We start from the raw sequence: 18,938 nt of genomic DNA on the forward strand, positions 1-18,938 counted from the left end.
CTGAGTTTAACCAAGTACAAACTACAAAGTACGCATATTGATGGTGAAAATCCAATAAAATGGGTCAAACTACTAGTATTATAAATAGTTATCCAAAAAGTCTGATCTCCCCCTATATTGCCAACTTCTTTTTAACAAGCAATCAACTTAAATGATCCTCTTCACACCAAAAAAAAACTGTCCACAGCCCACAAGTGACGCGAAGAGAAGAACCAAATAGCATAAAGAGCAATTTGCTCAACAGCATAACAGATTGGTATTTGCCTCAATACACATGAAATACACCACTTCTAATTCTCTTCTTTACATGATGTCCTCCCGTTTTTTTTCCGAGCTCTTTGTTGAAAATGTTGATGATGGGCAATGGTTGCTAAGTTAGGGACAATGAACCCACCAGCTGGAGGTTTTTACATCCACTGTCTAAAACTCTAAAATCTACATAAGCTAAAAATTTACAACGCCATCACATATTGACACTAGACACATCCAAACTTCTAGAAGTGGAAACTTAAGAGCCCATTTGATAACTCTTCCTTCTCATTTGCATAGATTTATCCGTTGTCATGCACATGGCTGCGGCCCAGCAGCTTAGTTGGAGAAAGTCCTTATAGTCACAATGTCCATTCCAGGTAATACTGAGATCAATTCCTGTATCTTCAGCAATCCTCACTGACAACTTTCAACCATCCACCGGTATTTTTCTTTGGGTCATCACAAAGACTGAGATCTGAATCTTCACTCTTAAAGGTTTGGATGACAGTTTTTGCTCCCATCATAATGAGCCTCTCTATCATAAACAACTGATAGTTATTCTCTATCACAGGATCAACGATCCAACTGTAGTTTGATGAATATGCCAATTTGTACCTGCAAAAACCAAAGAACAAAATAGATAATCTTCCAAAATAAACGCAGAGTCGCTTTTTTAAAAAGGCAAAGAGATACTACATCTTAAGCACACTCTTTATTAATTAAAAAATAAATTAAATTAAAAACTTACGACCTTACGTTCAGTGATACAGAACAAAATTATAATTCTACATTTCTACTATACTAAACCAAGTAATTTGACATGTCTATATATAGAAAGTGCTAATACTAGAGATCTTTACTAAATGAGAATGAAACCTTTCACTTGGCTCCTTTTGGCTAAAAGAAAACGTTTTCTTCTTTGGGTAAACAATTTGTACCTTACTAGAAAAGTTATACATAAAAGGAAAATGGAAGTGGAAACGAAAATTAATGGGACAAGAGTCTTTTCTTTTAAAACTTTGTTTTCTTTTTTTTTTTTGGGGGGGGGGGGTAAAGAGTGGGGGGGGGGTAAAGAGTGGGGGGGGGGGGTAAAGAGTGGGGAGGGGAAACCTCCATAAGGAAAATGCTTTTTATCATAGGGAGAACTATTTTCCACCAATGGGAAAAATTTGCCGCTCTTTCAAAGACCAAACCCTCTCTAATCAAAAAGTTTATAACTGTCTTATAAACCTCTTGCACTAATCTCCACACACACACACACACACACACACAAGAGGAAAAAAAAAAAAAAGAGGGCGGAAGGGGTTGGTAGGTGGAACAACATTTACACCAAATATGTCATTAGAGGTGGTACTAGATAAAATCTTATCATAACCGAACAATACAAACTAACAACTTGGATTTCAGTCTTCTACTCTCAGTCTCATAGAAAACCACTTGCTACTAGGACTTGGGATTAGTTTGTCTGATTTCATCCACAATGAGTTGGTAATCACCAATATTATAAAAGAAATAGGAACGTCAATTATTATTTACTGGGGGAACGGGATTGTTTTTCAATAATAAAATCCATTACATGCTGACAGGATTAGGCAGGTTAACTTTAATCTGATAGGATGTGTTGGTATTTCGCATACTACCTATATTAACAAAGGTTTTGAAGCATGCTACCCTACATAATCACATAATACTATTATTTAACAAAATAAACAGACCAGATTAATGTGACAGAGGGAACAGACAGTAGCCCCGCCACTCCCAAATTTGCAAAGATTCCAAGCTTCCATAATTCACACTGGAAATCCTCAAAAGCATAAGTAGATTTTTAAGCTTTCTATCCATATAATTTCCTATCTCTCTCCTCCCATCTCCCTTTTCTTTCAATTCTTTTCCTTCATCAAGTTGGTCAAACACATAGGCTAACAAATTTTGTTAACTGCAAAACTGTAGATGTAAAAAAGAATGTGAAAAATCAGGCTGGTTAAGAGCTCTACAGGATCTCTATATTTTCCCTACGTGAAGTTTTGCAAGGTGCCATGACCATAGCAAAATGGCAATTGAGCTCAGGAAAGGGAAACCATGATGGTTAAATAAATAAATACTCATGTCAAATTAGAAATTGTAAACCACAAAGAAACTAGATTTTTCCAAAAAAAAAAAAAAAAAAAAAAAAAAAAAAAAACAACAACAACAAAGAAACTAGACTTCTCATACAAACAAAATGGTGTAAAAGGATCAATTAAAATAATCCATGCATTCCATAGAGCCCAATTATTATACTGGAGATTGAAGATTTAAAAACCATTATCTTTCAATCCACACAAGATAAGCCAGAACTCTATTGGAGAAAGCTAACGAAGGTTACCTGACACCAAGAGGTGAAAAAAATCCAGGCTCCCCCTCATTTGATGCAATGAAAAGGGTTCGTCCTGGTGGGATCCATTTTGCTATTCTTTTAAGAATACACTCTGGCTTTGTATCCCTCTCAACATGAGGATGTCGACTCCTCACAACACCAAACCTATCTTTCCTTGTTTTTAATATATCACCCCGACGGACATGCATAGCATCATAGTCACCAAGCATTGCTTTTACCTGTATTTTTCAAATGACAAGGAGTGATGGCTCCCAATTTTAAACAAATTTCCACAAATGACAAGTATAATTATTGCATAAATCCAAGGTCAAAACAGATAACTTGAATACTTTTTCATATAAAATGACACACATTTTATTATTAATGTAGAAAGATGACACAACATAACGTAGTCATATTCTTAATACTAGTATGTGATATAAAATGAAAAAATATTTGGTGTTCATCAAACGCAGACATGCACTTATGAGATTATAGAAAACCTTCTATATCCAAAATGTTAAACTAGTTCCTTCTTTCATTAGGCATCAAGATCATTTATATATAGCCTAAAGAACAGCTCTTTCCACAGTTCTCAGTGATGGACAATTAGACACTTCTGAGTTCTGACACAACTCTTTAAATTGTTATTTGACACTCGAATTTAAAAGCTAACTTGAATCTCAAAATCTTCAAACCAGTTTGTAATCAACTTTAAAAGGGAACAAAAGGGGTGGTGCCTTGTTTGATAATACAACACAAGAAAATAATTTTATATCTGCCATATACTATTGTTAAGTCATTTTCTTTCCTTACTTGAGTTATAATGGTGAATGTTTGTTGTATCTCACTTTTCTCTCCCCAGGGGCTTTACTATTTGTTTTGTAGGAAATACTATAATGCTTGAAAATGAAAAATGAGGCTATTTAAAACTGGATGTTAGTGCATTGTTGTTGCAGCACAATTAAGGTGGCATATAGTCAATTGATGACTAACTTGCAACGGGGCAGCTCTTATCCCCAAGTTGGCTTATATCAGTTGGGAGGAAGTTGCAACCCTTGCAAGGATCTCAAGAACATGCAAGTATTAATGGAGTTGTCTTTGGAGTCGCGAATATTAAGCTTAGTCAGCCAAAGACATGACTTATGGATCAAGCTTCGAGTAGTTTGCATAAACATCGCCAATGAGCAACACATTTAGTGTGTAAATTAAAGGTAACCATGACCTATTCACTACCTGAGTGATGCAGCGAATGCACCCAGTCCATGAAGCTCAACATCAGCCATGGCACTGGCATATAACTACAGCCCAACCAACCTACTCCATGAGCTGTGAATAGCTTGATTTCTGTGGGCCTATCCAATCTGGTGGCCTACTTGTGTAGTTGTTAGCCAGTTACAAGGAGGTTTAGGACATCAAGATCTTCATAATACCTTCTGCATATAGATAGACGTTGTTTCGGACTTTGTTAGGAGTTAGGACTTCTTTATACTACGGTTTTGCATGATATTCAGCAGCAAGAGGATAGATATTAAAGAGCTCAAGACCTTAATTTGGATCAGCATGACCATCAATTACAAATTTAAGTTAAAATTTACTTCCTTTTCTCACTAATTCAATGACTTCTTAGTTTTTACGTCTTTTTTTTTCATTTAGTTATTCCAGTCATGAGTGAAGAGATTAAGTGATGAGTCAAAAGGAAGCAGTACCATGGGGAAAGACCTCAAAATTAGTTTTTGGAAAATTTGTCCAGGACAACCTTTTAAAAGACAGTTTTTGTCTAGGACAACCTTTTAAATTTTTTTTAGCAAACGCAGACCCTATTATAATTTTTTTTGTTAACAACAACCAACCCCCACTTTCAGGCGTTGACCCACCGGAATCCGGCGTTGACCCTCACGTGACTTGCACGTGACCCTTATTTCTCCTAATTGCACCCCACCATCGTACCACCATCATCATTAGCCACCACCATCATCACCGACCACCATAAGAACCACCGCACCAGACCACCAACACCATGAACACCTTCAAAACCAGACCACCAACCCCAAGGCCACCATAAACACCTTCGACATCGCACCATTACAACCACCAATCTTCTTCATCTTCTTTACCGCCGCCACCACCACCACCACCACCAGCCGCATTATTCTTTGTCTCAATTAAGGATCTCTGATTGACACGAAAGAGAGAGAATTGGGTGTGCAATCTTAGAAAAAACAACGGATTTCGATCAGATCTAAAGCTAGGGTTGGTATTTTTGTGGTGGATTTCGATTTGATGCGGTCTACGGGGGAGGGTGAGTGAGGCCGGTAGGTTGAATTCCTGCCGTGAGGTGGCTTTTATTTGCTGCGAGGAGGGTGATTGTAGGGTGGGGTTTCGGGATTTGCTAATGCTTGGTGGTGGGGTTTTGGATCCAAATTTCGCTGGTGGTGTGGTTTCGGTGGTGGTGGGGTAGCGGATTTCGCTAATGGTGGGTTCAAGGTGGTGGTGGAGTTTATAGTTGTGGTGATGGTGGTGGCCTGGTGGGGGTGGTGGTTCGAGTGGAGTACAAACAGTGGTGAAGGGGTGTTAACGCCAGATTCTGGTGGGTCAACGCCTAAAAGTGGAGGTTGGTCGTCGTTAACAGAAAAAAATTATAATAGGGTCTGCCTTTGCCAAAAAAAATTTAAAAGGTTGTCCTAGACAAAAACTGTTTTTTAAAAGGTTGTCCTAGACAAATTTTCCCTTAGTTTTTAGAGAGAGGGAGGGAAAGAAATTCAAAATTCCTGTAAATCAGTGAGAGGGAGAATAGAGAAAATCATAAAGAAAAATGAGAAATTGGGATTTTTTTTTTTTTTTTTAATGTTAAATTTGGGAGGGATTTAATCCCCTTGCATGCTTCCCTAATTTAATTTCTTTTTTTTTTTCCAATTTATCAACAGAATCACTATCTCCAGTTTCCAGTTGATTACATCTTCCTCATGCCAATTCCTCATCATCAGTTTTTCTAAGAGCCAATAGGGTATTCATAAGTCCTATCTCAAAACACATTTAGAGTTCAAAACTTCAAACTAACTATGCACTGATACCACTAGTTCAATAAATTTCAAAAACGCAAAAAATCTCCTTCCTACTACGTAACGAAAGATGGATACATCATACATATTAACATAACTGAACCAAAACACTTGTGATGCCTAAAGCACTTCATCCTCTCCCTACATGAATACAAGTTGGACTATCTCAAAATATCCCTATGCAAACCTACTTCATAATATATTACTACCTTTTAAATCTGCACTAGCTAGACAGACATTCATCTCAATAAGCTATATACTACAATGAATTAAAACTTCATGTCATATCAGATGACTTCTCCGACTTTTGAACAGTCTCCCATCACCATCCCCATGTTCATTTGCATGGGTAAATGTTAACATGAATTACTGCCAGTCAAATGATTTTGGTCAACTAAGTTGTCCATGCCATGGAACACTGAAGAAAATACAGTTTGTAGAAAAAATCACCAAACAAATACGAAGGACACAAACAAAATAAATTCGAAGGAAAAGCTAAGAATTAGATTTTGGAGAGAGACAGAAAGGAATTCAAATTTCCTATAAATAGGGAAGAGATGAGAAAAGTGGAAATCAGAAAGAAAAATGAGAAATTGGTTTTGCTTTTAATTTGTTAGTTTCGAGAGGGAAACAAGCCCCATGAATGCTTCCCAACTTTAATTTTTGTATTTTTTTTTTCCAATTTATCAACAGAATTGCTATCTCCAGTTCCAGTTAATTACATCTTCCTCATGCGAGTCATGCCAATTTCTCATCATCATTTTCCCAAAAGAAACCACAGGGTATTAAAAACTCCTACCATCTCAAAACACATTTAGAGTTCAAAACTTCAAACTAACTATGCACTGATACCACTAGTTCAATTAATAGCAAAAGTGAAGAAATTCTCCTTCCTCCTACATAAAAAAGATGGATATATGATACATATAAACATACCTAAACCAAAACACTTGTGATGCTTAAAGCCCGCACAGAAGAGTCAAGACCAGGCTCCCTAATAGAATGTTCATTCTCTCCCAACATGAAACAAGTTGGACTATCTCAAAATGTCCCAATGCAAACCTACTGCATAACTTATTACTACCTCCTACATCTACACTAGCTAGACAGACATTCATCTCAATAAGCTATATATTACAATGAATTAAAACTTCATTTCATATTAGATGGCTTCTCCAACTTTTCAACATAGTCTCCCATCACCATCCCCATGTTCATTGCCACGAGTAAATGTTAACATGAATTACTGCCGGTCAAATTATTTACGTCAGTCAAGTTGGCCATGTCATGGAGGAGGGGGGGGGGGGGGAGCACTTCAACAGCATCAGAGTAAAAAATCTTGATATGCCATGCATAGCGCTCAATTCAATAATTTGGAGCATGAAAGTAAAAGGACAAAATCCTCCCAAAATTAGAAGAAAGCATGGCGATCAACAAGTTTTGATAAGATTTTCAGAGAAGGAAGATCATTTAACATTGGTTCAGACAAGCATAACAATCACTACAAAGAAGCAACACTTAAAATTTAACATATTTCAGTTCACAATGTTTGATCAAATTATAATTGCTTCAAAGCAATTAGATCACAATAAAGTTTTAACATAGCATGACCCTAGATAGTGAACAAGTTAGCTAAAAATGATACACATGCATACCTTATCTGCAGCATCTCTAAATCTCTTGGCTGCCATTGATGGAAGAAAAGTATATGGCAGCATGACTGAACTATGGTTTAACCTATCCTTGCATTCCACAAACCTGCATTTCTTCCAAGAAGCAATAATAACACAATTAAATTCCACATAGCTGCCAGCCCGCTAAAAAGGCAAATGCAGGAAAATGACAAGAAAGAACGACAAGAAGAATTCTTAAATTACAAATAAAGCTCAAAATATACAAACTAGCAATTGTTCCACATAGAAGCAATTCCGAATTTAAGTATTGGAGAAAATCATTTACCACGCGAGAGGGCTCGCAGTTCGATTTATCAGCAAGAGATTTGCATATTGAGGATCCTCCTTGAGATCCGCTCGGCTAACTCCTTTCACATGAGCCACACCTCTGCCCCCCAGTTTCATAGCAGTAGATAATACATGGTGCCAAACTTCTGAATTGTCTAGAATCACAGGTATCTTGGTGGATATAAGGTCCAAGTCGTACAAAGATTCCATTGCACAGGAGGTAGCGATCCACCTAGAAGACATCGCAAACGGATTTAGATTTGCATCAAGCAAGATTGGTTGCAGCTACCATCAAATCCTTTCCTTCTGGCTGCAAAAACAGGTCTTCCCATTTTTGAGACAATGAGGGAGGAAAATGAAGGTCTCAAAGCTAAATGTACAGAACCCTGAAATTCTGCAGGTAAAGTTATGCACCAAAGAAACTTACGCCTCATCTGAACTTGCTTGACTTGATTGATGCAATAGCCCTTTCTTGTTGTGAATTGGGTTAATACACATCCGAGCAGGCATCACAAAAGTCCTGCAGCATAAAATATGCACAAATCAAGCCATCAAAACAATCACAAAATGTTCAACAGGAAAATTAAAGATATGACACCTAGTTCATTTATAAAACATCCTAAATACATATCCCACAAGTAGAATGAAAAGAGAAATGAAAGGTAAGTAGAGTAAGCATAGGAAAAAAAAAAATCAATGACAATGAGTTTCCTCGACTTTGAGAAAGCTGAGAGTCGAAAAATTAGAACAGGAAGCAATAAGCAACACAATTTATTTAGCAACAATCAAATTACACTAATTCAGCAATCAACATACACTAATTCAGCAATCAATAAACAAGATAACACCCAACAAAAGTCTGAAACACATTCTCAATACAAAGAACAATAATCAGATCCCAACAATTCAAACTACAAAAAAAGGATCATGCATTTAATTCAACAACACCCAGAACTCAAAATCCCAAAAATCCTCAAACAAACCCAAAAAAAACCCTAATCCAGATCAAAATTCAATCAAAAAAATTCAAAAAATGATACCTTTGAAGAAACATGGCCTCTTCAAGGGCACATCGAAGGCTAGATTCCTGATGACCAAGACCAGCACAAGTATCACAATGTTTACCAGGGCAATCAACTCTGTAACCCCAGTACAAGAACTTGTGTTTACTATCAATGGAGATAGTTCCAGATTTGTTGAAAACATGGGGAGTGATTTTAGGAGAAGAGAAAGAAAACCCAGTTGTAGAAATGAAAGAAGAGAAGAGGAATAAGAATGCAATGCCTGTAATTGAAAGTGCAAGCAGTAAGATTGGTTTAGAGAGGTGTGATTTGGGTTTTGGTTGATTTTTAAGGTTTCCCATTTTTGGAGATTTTACAGGGGAGAGAGACAGTCAGTGATTGAGTGTTATAGAGTACTTGTTGCGTGAAACGAACAGTGTGAAAGATCACTGAATTTCTGGTTCGACCAATCGACCCTCGTTAATTTGGCACCAAAGTGGAAGAAGAAAAGTTAAAAATTGTTTTTTCTTTGGAAAAATTCACATGATTAATATATTCTACCCAAATTAATCTCAACTATGGATTATTATAGAATAATCCTAACTATGAAGAGTGTCTTCCGAAAATGATCCGGTGACTTGTAACCGGTTAAGTAGGTAAAGTTTTTTTTATATTTTTATTTTAAACATCACTCTCTCTCCTCCCCGTGCCCAGCTCCATAACCACCGGTCCACCACTCCTATTTTGCTCCCCTCCACCACCCAGCCACCTACGTATGTGCACCATTTTTTTGCTTGCCCTTAATGGCTCAATGTCTTCTTTGCTGCTCTCTCCTCTTAATGCCATTGTTGACCACTGTCGACCTCGGCTGCGATCACGACCTTCCCATTCTTTCCTTTCGGTGGGTGGTTTGAACAAATAACCACCATTTATCGCTTTCTTTGTTAGCCACAAAACACCGCACACCATATCTACACCACTGATCAGCGTATTGCCGTATTACTACTTTTACTCAACACGCACCGATCAAGTTCAGCTCCTCCGATCCCTCATATTTCCATTGCATTTTCATTCCCTTACTTCATCTTGCCCCTAATTTCTCTCCTCTTCATTAAAAAGTAATGATTGTTGTGTTTTTTCATTTAAAATCAATGGACAAACAACAATAATTTATATAATGAAAAATCATAAACGACAATGATAGTTTATATAAGTAGTATAGATAGGTTGTACAGTAGTTGTATGTTGTTGTATTGGAATTTTTCTCATTGCTGTCATGTTCAATCAACAATGTAAGCTCTTCTCTTTCTGTCTTCTTCCCTGAACTCAATAATTTAAAAAGGACAGGGTCGATTTTTTTTTTTTTTGTAAGATATATTATTGCAGATTGTTTTAAAAAAAAAAAGTATAAGCCAATCACAATATGCCACCTCATACAAACAACCGGTTTAATAAGTTTAAACAGGTCACAAATCAATTCTATAAGACACCTCCCATAGTTAGGGTTATTCTAGAATAACCCATAGTTGGGATTAATATGAGAAGACATCCAATAGTTGGGATTAATGGTATGAATTTTTCCTTTTTCTTTTATTTTTTTAATTAATCCGAATGAGCCAATATTACATTTACAGCATCTAATCTGTGTGGCTGGCCATAGTGTGTGGCCGACTGACACATGAATAAACCATTATTGGGTAACCTCTGACTTACTTGGCTATGTACATAATCCCTCAATTTTAACTACTCCGTAGAATAATTAGTGTGTCAATATCCCATTTGAAAGTAAAGATTGAATTGTGAAATATCTAGTTTAGTTGTTTTTGAGGATATGAATTTATTAAATTAATGTTTTTTAACTTATAAATCGACTATCGGTATCAGTTTGGTATCATTGTCAATAGGTTTTTTTTCCGTTCAATTTCTTTCTTTTATTTTGAAATAAACTTATAAACATAAATCGAGAATTTGTTTTCATTTTGACATCATCTAAAGAGGTTTATTTAAATTAACATTGATGCCAAAATTATAACCGAAGCACTATGAACGAATTCTCTATGGACTCCATCCATGCATGTTATTTGCCCTAATAACATTTTTTTCTTAAGATTTCGACCAAACTTAACCCTCACTGTTTTACCAAACTCAACCCTCACAGTTTTACCAGGCTTTATAGTTTTACCAAGCTAAATACTTCTAGAATCAAAGGCATTTAAGTCTCTTACCAAGTCAATCAAGTTTTACTAGTTGAAAATTGAATTTGGTAGGTCATAGGCCATGTATTTGATACATATAAATGGACATTCATTTTATAGTTGAGTAGATGAAAATCAAGGTAGTGTCTTAAAAATTTTCAATTTTCAAAATCATATTGGAGCTGGTTGACGTCAAAAAATCAACCTAAGAGTGCAAATTCTGAACCATCAATGAAATTTGGTGGAATTGGTGGGTAACTCATCTTGTAATTTTTAGGGCACAAGTTAAAGTTACCAACTACAATTGCTTGGGAGTAAGGGGATTCTTGTGCCTCTTCCACTTTTACTCTCAAACTTTGACCTACGTTAGCGGGGTGGTTTAACCTATGAGATGTGTTGGTTAGTCGGGTCCTTCATCTTACCTCCCCCCCAAAAAAAAAAAAAAAAAATTAAAGCTATGAAATTAACAGTCTAACCCTGTAAATAAGCTAAGGGTTTGTTCTGATTGACTGAACTGAGCTGAACTGAACTAAACTTATTAGAGTTGAACTGAACTGAACTTATTAGAGTTGAACTAAACGTCTGAACTAAACTGAAAATAATCGTATGAGAACATGCCCTAACTTGTTGTCCAATCTGTCCATCCACCATGCTGGATTATTTGTGCATAATTTACGTGAATGATAGCTAAATTAGTCCAAATCCAATTAAAGCCCAACCCAGTACAAAGAAAAATCCTAATCCAAATTCATTCAAATAAATTATAAATTCAAGTCTGAATCCAAACAAAGCTAGATCCAACGGCATTACTGAACTTATTCCCATATTAATATTCTTAATTGCTCTTCCAACATGTCCCATTTTATTCTTGACGTTACTCTTTGCTTGTGACATAATAAAGTATAATCTTTGCCATCTTATAGTTGTTAGGTTCAATAAACAAAGGATGAATCCAATTTGAAATCTATTGTGTATCTAAAACAAGAGTAGTTGAAACCAAACAATACATAATATATCATCAAATATCGTAATATAAGAATTGAAATCAGCTTGATGTTGTTCACTGTTGAGGCGACGACTAAATAAATGAGGACAATTCATGATGAAGTTATGTATATCAGTATAAGCAAAATACAATAGCAAGTCTCATTACATAATATGCCATGGATCATCTTCGGCTTATACTTCGGTCAGTCCATATTGCTACTGACTTGATCAGGCACAATTTTTTCCCCTAATTATTGAGAAAAACGTATGCATAGAGTACACAGGATGTACCTAAAAAATAACAAAACCTTGATTTTCGCTTCCAGCAGTTCACTACTCTAAAAATCTAAATTTCCATCTGTACATTTCTCTACCTTTTACGTTCCAGCACCAGCAAACACTATCCTAAGACGAAACATTTATATGATTTTGAAGGAAGCAAAGAAAAGAAAAGAAAAAGACTGAAATAATGCAGGAGCTTTCGGAGGCTCATTAGTTGTCAGATATAAGGGTTAACATTAATGTGCAGCTAAGCTTCCATGAATAGGAACCTTTCATCTGAAGAAAAGATGGTTTGCTGTGAGGAAATTTACCCGCTGAGTATTAAGAAACTCAGACCATAGAAGTTTTCTTACACCAGTTATGCCTTCTGAAATGTGCGAGAAGAGACTCCATGTAGAAGTCTAACAAACCCGAGAAAACTAAGCTTTCCATCAGAATGTCTAATCCAATCTTGAAGAACCACGTGCACGGGTACTGATGGACCAAGTCCAAGCTCCTGTTGGAATAAATAACGACATTCAGAAAAACACGAAAAAATAAAGCAAATAGTTCCTCTAGAATTCACGTCATAATTAGCTCAAAGTAGGTACACTTCTATGAAGGGTTTCATGTTTCCTAACTAGTCTATACTCAACATATAGTAAGCCGCACACAGAACAGCATAAAATGGGAAAAGATTCATATAAAAAAAAACAGTATAATGCTTTCAACTAACCAAATGACTTAAAGTTATTCACGCTCATTGTTCAAGTAATTTCTAAATATGATTGGTAAGCTTAATTCAAAATAAACTAGTTTAAGTAGGAATTTTTTTTCAAACTAAAAGTTTGTAACCTTAGTATTTACAGCTACAAGCCATACAATCATCTGGGGAAAGTACTACTAATATGATCCTAAAAGTTGCGTCAACTCAGTGGAAAGGCAACTACTATGCATGGATTAAACTCATCAAAGCACCAGACTATCATACTATTCTTAGCTAAAGCTGTTTCAAAAAGTTTCCCATGTAATGAAAGAAACGGCAAAAAAATTACATACCGAGGCCAGTTCTTCAATCATTATTGGTCTGTTACCATCCTTCTCAAACAGCTCATAAGCACGCCGTGCATGTTGCTCCCAGGTTTCCATTGCTTCTAGTTGATGCACACTTATGGCTGCGGCGCAAAATTCTTCAAAATCCATCTTTCTGTACTGGATTGAACTAACCTGCATAGCACATTAGCTACTTCACGTCATTTAATTCTTCGGAGGCAAAATCAATCAGCGTCCAAAAAGAGCACAAGAAGATACAGATGAATGGAAAAGGCACAAACCAGGTTGACATATTCAATAACTCGGGAATCCTTCATAGCATCTGTAGCATTCCTCAATACAGCCTATAAAATTAACAGCAATGTTAGGAAGACTTTAGAGCAAGGAAGCTAGAAGTGTGCTTGGATGAGAGGATTTAAAGAGAATAAAAAGGAGGGAGTACGGGTCCATATTCCATTATTTCAGTACGATATGGGAAGAGAAGGAGAGGGAAGGATGTAATTTTGATCCCTTTTTTAACAAACCAAACCCTTCCCTTCCCTCTTAATCTATCCGCTAACCCAACACTATTGATATACAAACACACCATAAAGTAATAGTTGGCGTGAAACTTACTGCCTTAAAATTTTGCATTGATATGTAGCCATTTTTGCTTGGAGATAGCATCTGAAACTGTTCCTTCATATAAGCTAGTTGAGGCACAGTTAACGTCTTTGCAAGAGCCTGTCAACAGCAAGCACTGTTATTAGATTTACAACAAAAGGAGTCTTGAGGAAATTTGTATCACAAGATCCATACTAAAGTTCCACTAACAAGAGGAAAAATCAAATGTATTAGCCTACCCCAAGAGCTGCTTTCCGCAAAGAAGATGAGCATATGTAAGCTCTTACAAGCCTGTACACTATCATATCCTGGGGGATCTTATCGTCCTGGTGATAACCAGAAAGCCATGGATGACCTAGACAAAAATAAGCAAAAGTATTTTAGCAATAGAATCGCTAGCAGTTAAGCCTAGAAAAGACAGAAACAGTACAAAAAAAAAATTATCTCTAGACAACAAATTTTTTTTAGAACTTACTAAGTGCCTGAGCAGCAGTTAATCGCTTTCGGTAATCCTTGTTTAATAATCTTTTGACAAAGTCAATTGCCTCTGGTGATAAAGAAGGCCAAGGGGCTTCATCAAAACTAGGGTCAGCCTTCAAGACAGCCCGGAATATTCCAGATTCTGTGCGAGACCAGAAGGGACGGCTTCCACATAGTAGAATATAAGCAATTACCCCAATGCTCCACATATCTGCCTCAGTCCCATAGGCTCTGTGGAGAACTTCAGGAGCTACATAATAAGCACTTCCTACGATATCATTTAATCTCTCATCTGCAAGAATATAGACAAGCATTAAGGGCCTATTCACACTGCAAGAAAGATGTGCAATTGTGCATCAAGTAGTGGAGTTACCTGGCTTTACATAGTCCGACAATCCGAAGTCAATAGCCTTAAGAGGGGCATTCTCATCTTTGGATGTAAATAGAAAATTCTGGATGAAGGATCAAGGATCAGGGTGAAAGATAAATGTTAAATTAAATCACGAGGATAATTAAATCAAATTACCCGATAAACATATACAGAAAAAGATATCCTTCAGAAACAAAATCAGAAAGGGAGGGGGGGGGACAAAATTGCTGAAGGTTGCAAATACTTCCACCATTACTCAAATTTTGTTGACTTAATTACTGTCCATAGTTCATTTCATTTGTCACTTAATTTGCCAACGCACTATTACTTGTTTAACTCCCAATGCAATAACTAATATATCTTTTGTCTCTGTGCATAACCTTAAAAGACAATTATTAAAGAATGGCAGGAGCAGTAAATAGCAATCAGAAATCATTGAAGAGAGAGCAACCGCCTAGGAAAGCAAAAGAACACTGTTATTTAGTGATTCTAGGGCAACAGCCATGAGTCAATTACCTCGGGCTTGAGGTCTCGGTGAACTACACCTTGAAGATGACAGTAGGCAGTAACACTCAAAATCTGGACCATGACAGCCTTTGCGTCTTCTTCAGAGAATTTTCCGCCTCTGATGATTATAAGCCAAATTTAGCCAATTATACTTCTAATAATACACAATAGTGAAGGTTCAAGGTTTGATGGCTTGTCAATAGTCAATACCTCGAAAGTATGCGGTCCAACAATTCTCCACCTTGACACAGCCTACAAGATTCAATAAAGGACACGGTGAGCATAATTTTGCACACACAATATGTACAGTAGCATTCGTATGCATTAAGTATATCAGAGTTGATGGACAAGGGAATGAAAAAATTCTAGGAGAGGGGCCGATAAAGAGAATAATGCAAAGAAAACCCATATCATTGGCATCAGACCCAGCAGCTTACACGACCCACTTGGGTAAAAACAGAATCCACAACTAAACACATCAATTATTCAAAGGACCATAGAAAGCAACATTCTCCAATCAAGTAAAACAGAATCCAATTTTGTATCACATCATATCCTTGGGATTATGCTAAACTATAGATGATTTTTCATTATTCGCCATGACTAGTTGATAGCACCACCACGCGTTTAAACCATATCATTGGTAGTAAGAACGCAGCCAAATTGAATTGTGTGTGTGTGTGTCCAAGAAAGAGTATAACATGACACGTTCTCGAATAGAGATAGGAGAGTGTATGATATTGAGAGCTAAAATTAACTTACTCCATCACAACATATACATTGTCATCATCTTCATAAGACTCATAGAACTGCACAAGATTCTTATGGCCAGTAAGTGCTCGTAATATTTTGACTTCTCTTCTGACATCTTCGATTGCAATAGCTGTAGTCATCTGCCAAGAATTGGACAAGTATTATTCATTAGTCCAAATATACCACTTTACACAAGGCCTTAAACAGTTTCACTCTCAAAAGACAAATTTTACTAATATCAATAAAAGGTAACTTAATCATGATATATGAGCTGTTAATGGTTGAATCAACTTAAGGCCCCATATCGTATTATAATTGTACCAATTAACAATAGTGGAGTATTCGTGCAATTGCTACAAAGCGCGAAATCATGATAGCAGGGCCCTTACTTCTCCTTTTACCCAAACTGTCTTCAGTATAAATTCCATCAAACAAGAAAATCTCAAGAAGAGCTACTGATCACACAAGAATTCAGAATCTTTTAAAACAACTATGCAAGTCATACAACACTAAAAATAAAGCAAAGGCATAAAAAGATGCCCATTAAATCATCAAACATCATCAGCATCCAACTATCCAACTACTACTAATATTTGACCAACCTAATTCAAAAGAACAGAACTACATTTACATCAGTAGCACCAAAGTGACCAAAATCAGAAGTCCAAAACACGGCGAATTAATGATTAACACAAGCAATTAGATCAATTCCTAGCTCCACATCAACTTCATATTGACACATAAACACACATATAGAAAAATATAACATGAAATAAGCAGCAAAAATGAATCAAAATTGGAATATTAAGAATACAACCTTTGCTTTGGGAATGACTTTGACAGCAACATCTAGCCCCTTCAAGCTACCTTTCTTCCCTTTACCATAACAAGTATACCCAAAATGGCCCCTCCCAACCTCTTCCCCAATCTCAAAATGATTAGCAAATTGTTTCGAAAACCCAAAATTTTTATCCAATCCAATGTCACACTCACTCCCTTCAGGGATTGAGGCCTCATTAGGCTTCACAGAACCATGTCTCCGGGCTAGCAAAGCCCGAATGTGCTTCGCCGGAGACGGTGGTGGAAAGGGGCGCTTAAAGAACCTAAGAGGGGTTGATGTTACACTTGAATTTGCTGGGGAGTTCTTAAAAGCACTTGGCAATGGACTTGGGCTGTAAAATGGGAATTTTGGGGTTTTCCCACTTCCACTGTTTTGGGGTTGAATTTCTCCATTAATTTCTCCATTTTCATACTGGGTTTCTGGGATTTTAATGGGTTTTGCATGACATAATCCCATTGAAATTGAATCACCACTAATTCAAACCCAGAAAAACAAGAAAAAAAGACCCAGATTTTTGCAGAAATCTACCCCCACAAAAATACAAAACTCTCAAAGAAGATAAAGAGGAAACATTATTGAACAAATAATTATCACTCTAACTTAGCCAATAAATCTGGGTACTAAAAAAAAACTAAAATTGAAGGGAAAACCCAGAAATTCAAAAGGGGTCAAAAATCAAGAAAAAGGGTTGAGAATTTTTAACCAAGATCAAATTTTTAGCACAATTGAAGTGAAAACTACTCAATTGAGAATAAAAAGGTAGAAACTTTATGATCAAACAAACAAATGCTAAACTAAGCAAAGAACAAAAGGAAGAATATGAGTGGAAAAGGAGAGAGAAAATTTGTGTTAAGCTGAGGGAAGAAGAGATATATACCAGAAAAATTTGAGCTTGGAAATTAGGAAAGAAAATAAAAAACCCAAATGAGTAAAAAAAAAAAAAGAAAAAAAATTAAGGAAAGGTAACAAAAGTAGTGGGAGGAGGTAAAGAGTAAAGATGCTTAGCAGTGGCAGCAAGAAAAAGGAAATAAAAGTGGAGGGAAGACAAGCAAGAGATGGGAAACAGGAAAGGGGAAGAACATGGGAATCCTTTTTTTTTTTTTTCTTTTCATTTAACTACTTTCTTGATTTTATTTTTATGTATTTATTTTCATTTTCATTTTCATTTTTATTTTATTTTTAATTTTATTATTTTAATTTTAATTTTAATTTTTTGGTGTGTGGGGTTGAGTATTCTCTAATCTCATTGGTATTATTGTCTAGAAGTCATTGTATTATGATGCAGGAGAAGTCATTGTATTATCTTCATTTATCCTTTGGTATTATGAAAGTTGAAGCTAGATTCTCCTCATCTAATTTAAGATATTAAAATTAATATTTATGAAGTCTACTTAATCTAAATCTTTCTAATTTGGTCTAATATGGTTTCTTGGTCAAGTTTAAATTTGTTTTATCTTTCTAATGTAGTTTATTTGTTGTTAGTCAATCTAATTTGATTTTACAAGAATAAATTGTACGGTGAAAGTAATAGAGCCTTAGAAAACAAAATTATGACATTAGTAGAAGTGAAATTAAGATTGTATTAGACTAGTATATATATATCTTTAAACAGAAAATTTAATCATGTACACAATAAATTCAATTCTTTTCACCACACATGGATTATATACATACAAATGCATGTATCAAATATGATTTTCCCTTTTTTTGTTCTTTCCCTGGGGTTCTATATAATTGGAATGCAAATGGATTATAATTATTTGGAAATTGTAAAAAATATAAACTAAAAAATTATAAATAAATTAATTAAAAAAAAAACAAGCACTTTATGGGGGAGGGACAAAATAGAAAATAATAGAGGAGGTGGGGCTTGTATTTGGATCCTTCCAGGCTGTCTTTTTGTGGGTTGAGTATGTGTTCCATTTTCATGTTGATACATATATTTTTATATCCCTTATTTTTGCAGGAAAGTGAGCTTAAAACTTGTCTTTGCCTTTGTGTTTGTGATTTTTGACTGGCTTTTATGCTCACTAATTCAAGTTTCATTTGCTTCTACTCTTATGTAGTGGTTATGTATGTTTCCTGCAACAAAAAAAATGGAAACTCTATTTATGTATGTTTCTCATTACAAGTATTATGTCTTTAAATAAACAAGCACTCAATCTGTAAGCAATAATACTTATGGTTTAAGAGTACTTTTACGAGCGAAAGTGGAGTATAATAAGATCTAGTGATCTTTAATTGTTTGAGAACGAT

General features: G+C 35.8%; 2 protein-coding genes across 2 annotated transcripts; both read right to left on the reverse strand.

Annotated features, from left to right (window-relative positions):
* Positions 1 to 60: 60 nt before the first annotated feature.
* LOC110710511 lies at positions 61 to 9,769 on the reverse strand. The gene is made up of 6 exons (XM_021888831.1): positions 8,672 to 9,769; positions 8,059 to 8,151; positions 7,630 to 7,863; positions 7,326 to 7,428; positions 2,618 to 2,847; positions 61 to 867 (listed from the first exon to the last, which is right to left on the reverse strand). The coding sequence occupies exons 1-6, from the start codon at positions 8,992 to 8,994 to the stop codon at positions 657 to 659; spliced, it is 1,194 nt and encodes a 397-aa protein (XP_021744523.1). The 5' UTR covers positions 8,995 to 9,769; the 3' UTR covers positions 61 to 656.
* A 2,137-nt stretch (positions 9,770 to 11,906) lies between these two features.
* LOC110710674 (CDPK-related kinase 7-like) lies at positions 11,907 to 18,035 on the reverse strand. Its single transcript, XM_021889002.1, has 11 exons — positions 16,659 to 18,035; positions 15,851 to 15,981; positions 15,299 to 15,340; positions 15,098 to 15,206; positions 14,585 to 14,663; positions 14,207 to 14,503; positions 13,971 to 14,086; positions 13,744 to 13,851; positions 13,410 to 13,472; positions 13,135 to 13,302; positions 11,907 to 12,592 (listed from the first exon to the last, which is right to left on the reverse strand). The coding sequence occupies exons 1-11, from the start codon at positions 17,136 to 17,138 to the stop codon at positions 12,455 to 12,457; spliced, it is 1,731 nt and encodes a 576-aa protein (XP_021744694.1). The 5' UTR covers positions 17,139 to 18,035; the 3' UTR covers positions 11,907 to 12,454.
* Between the last annotated feature and the right edge of the window lie 903 nt (positions 18,036 to 18,938).

This window comes from Chenopodium quinoa, unplaced genomic scaffold, assembly GCF_001683475.1.
Source record: "Chenopodium quinoa cultivar QQ74 unplaced genomic scaffold, ASM168347v1, whole genome shotgun sequence".
Classification (NCBI taxonomy): Eukaryota; Viridiplantae; Streptophyta; class Magnoliopsida; order Caryophyllales; family Amaranthaceae; genus Chenopodium; species Chenopodium quinoa.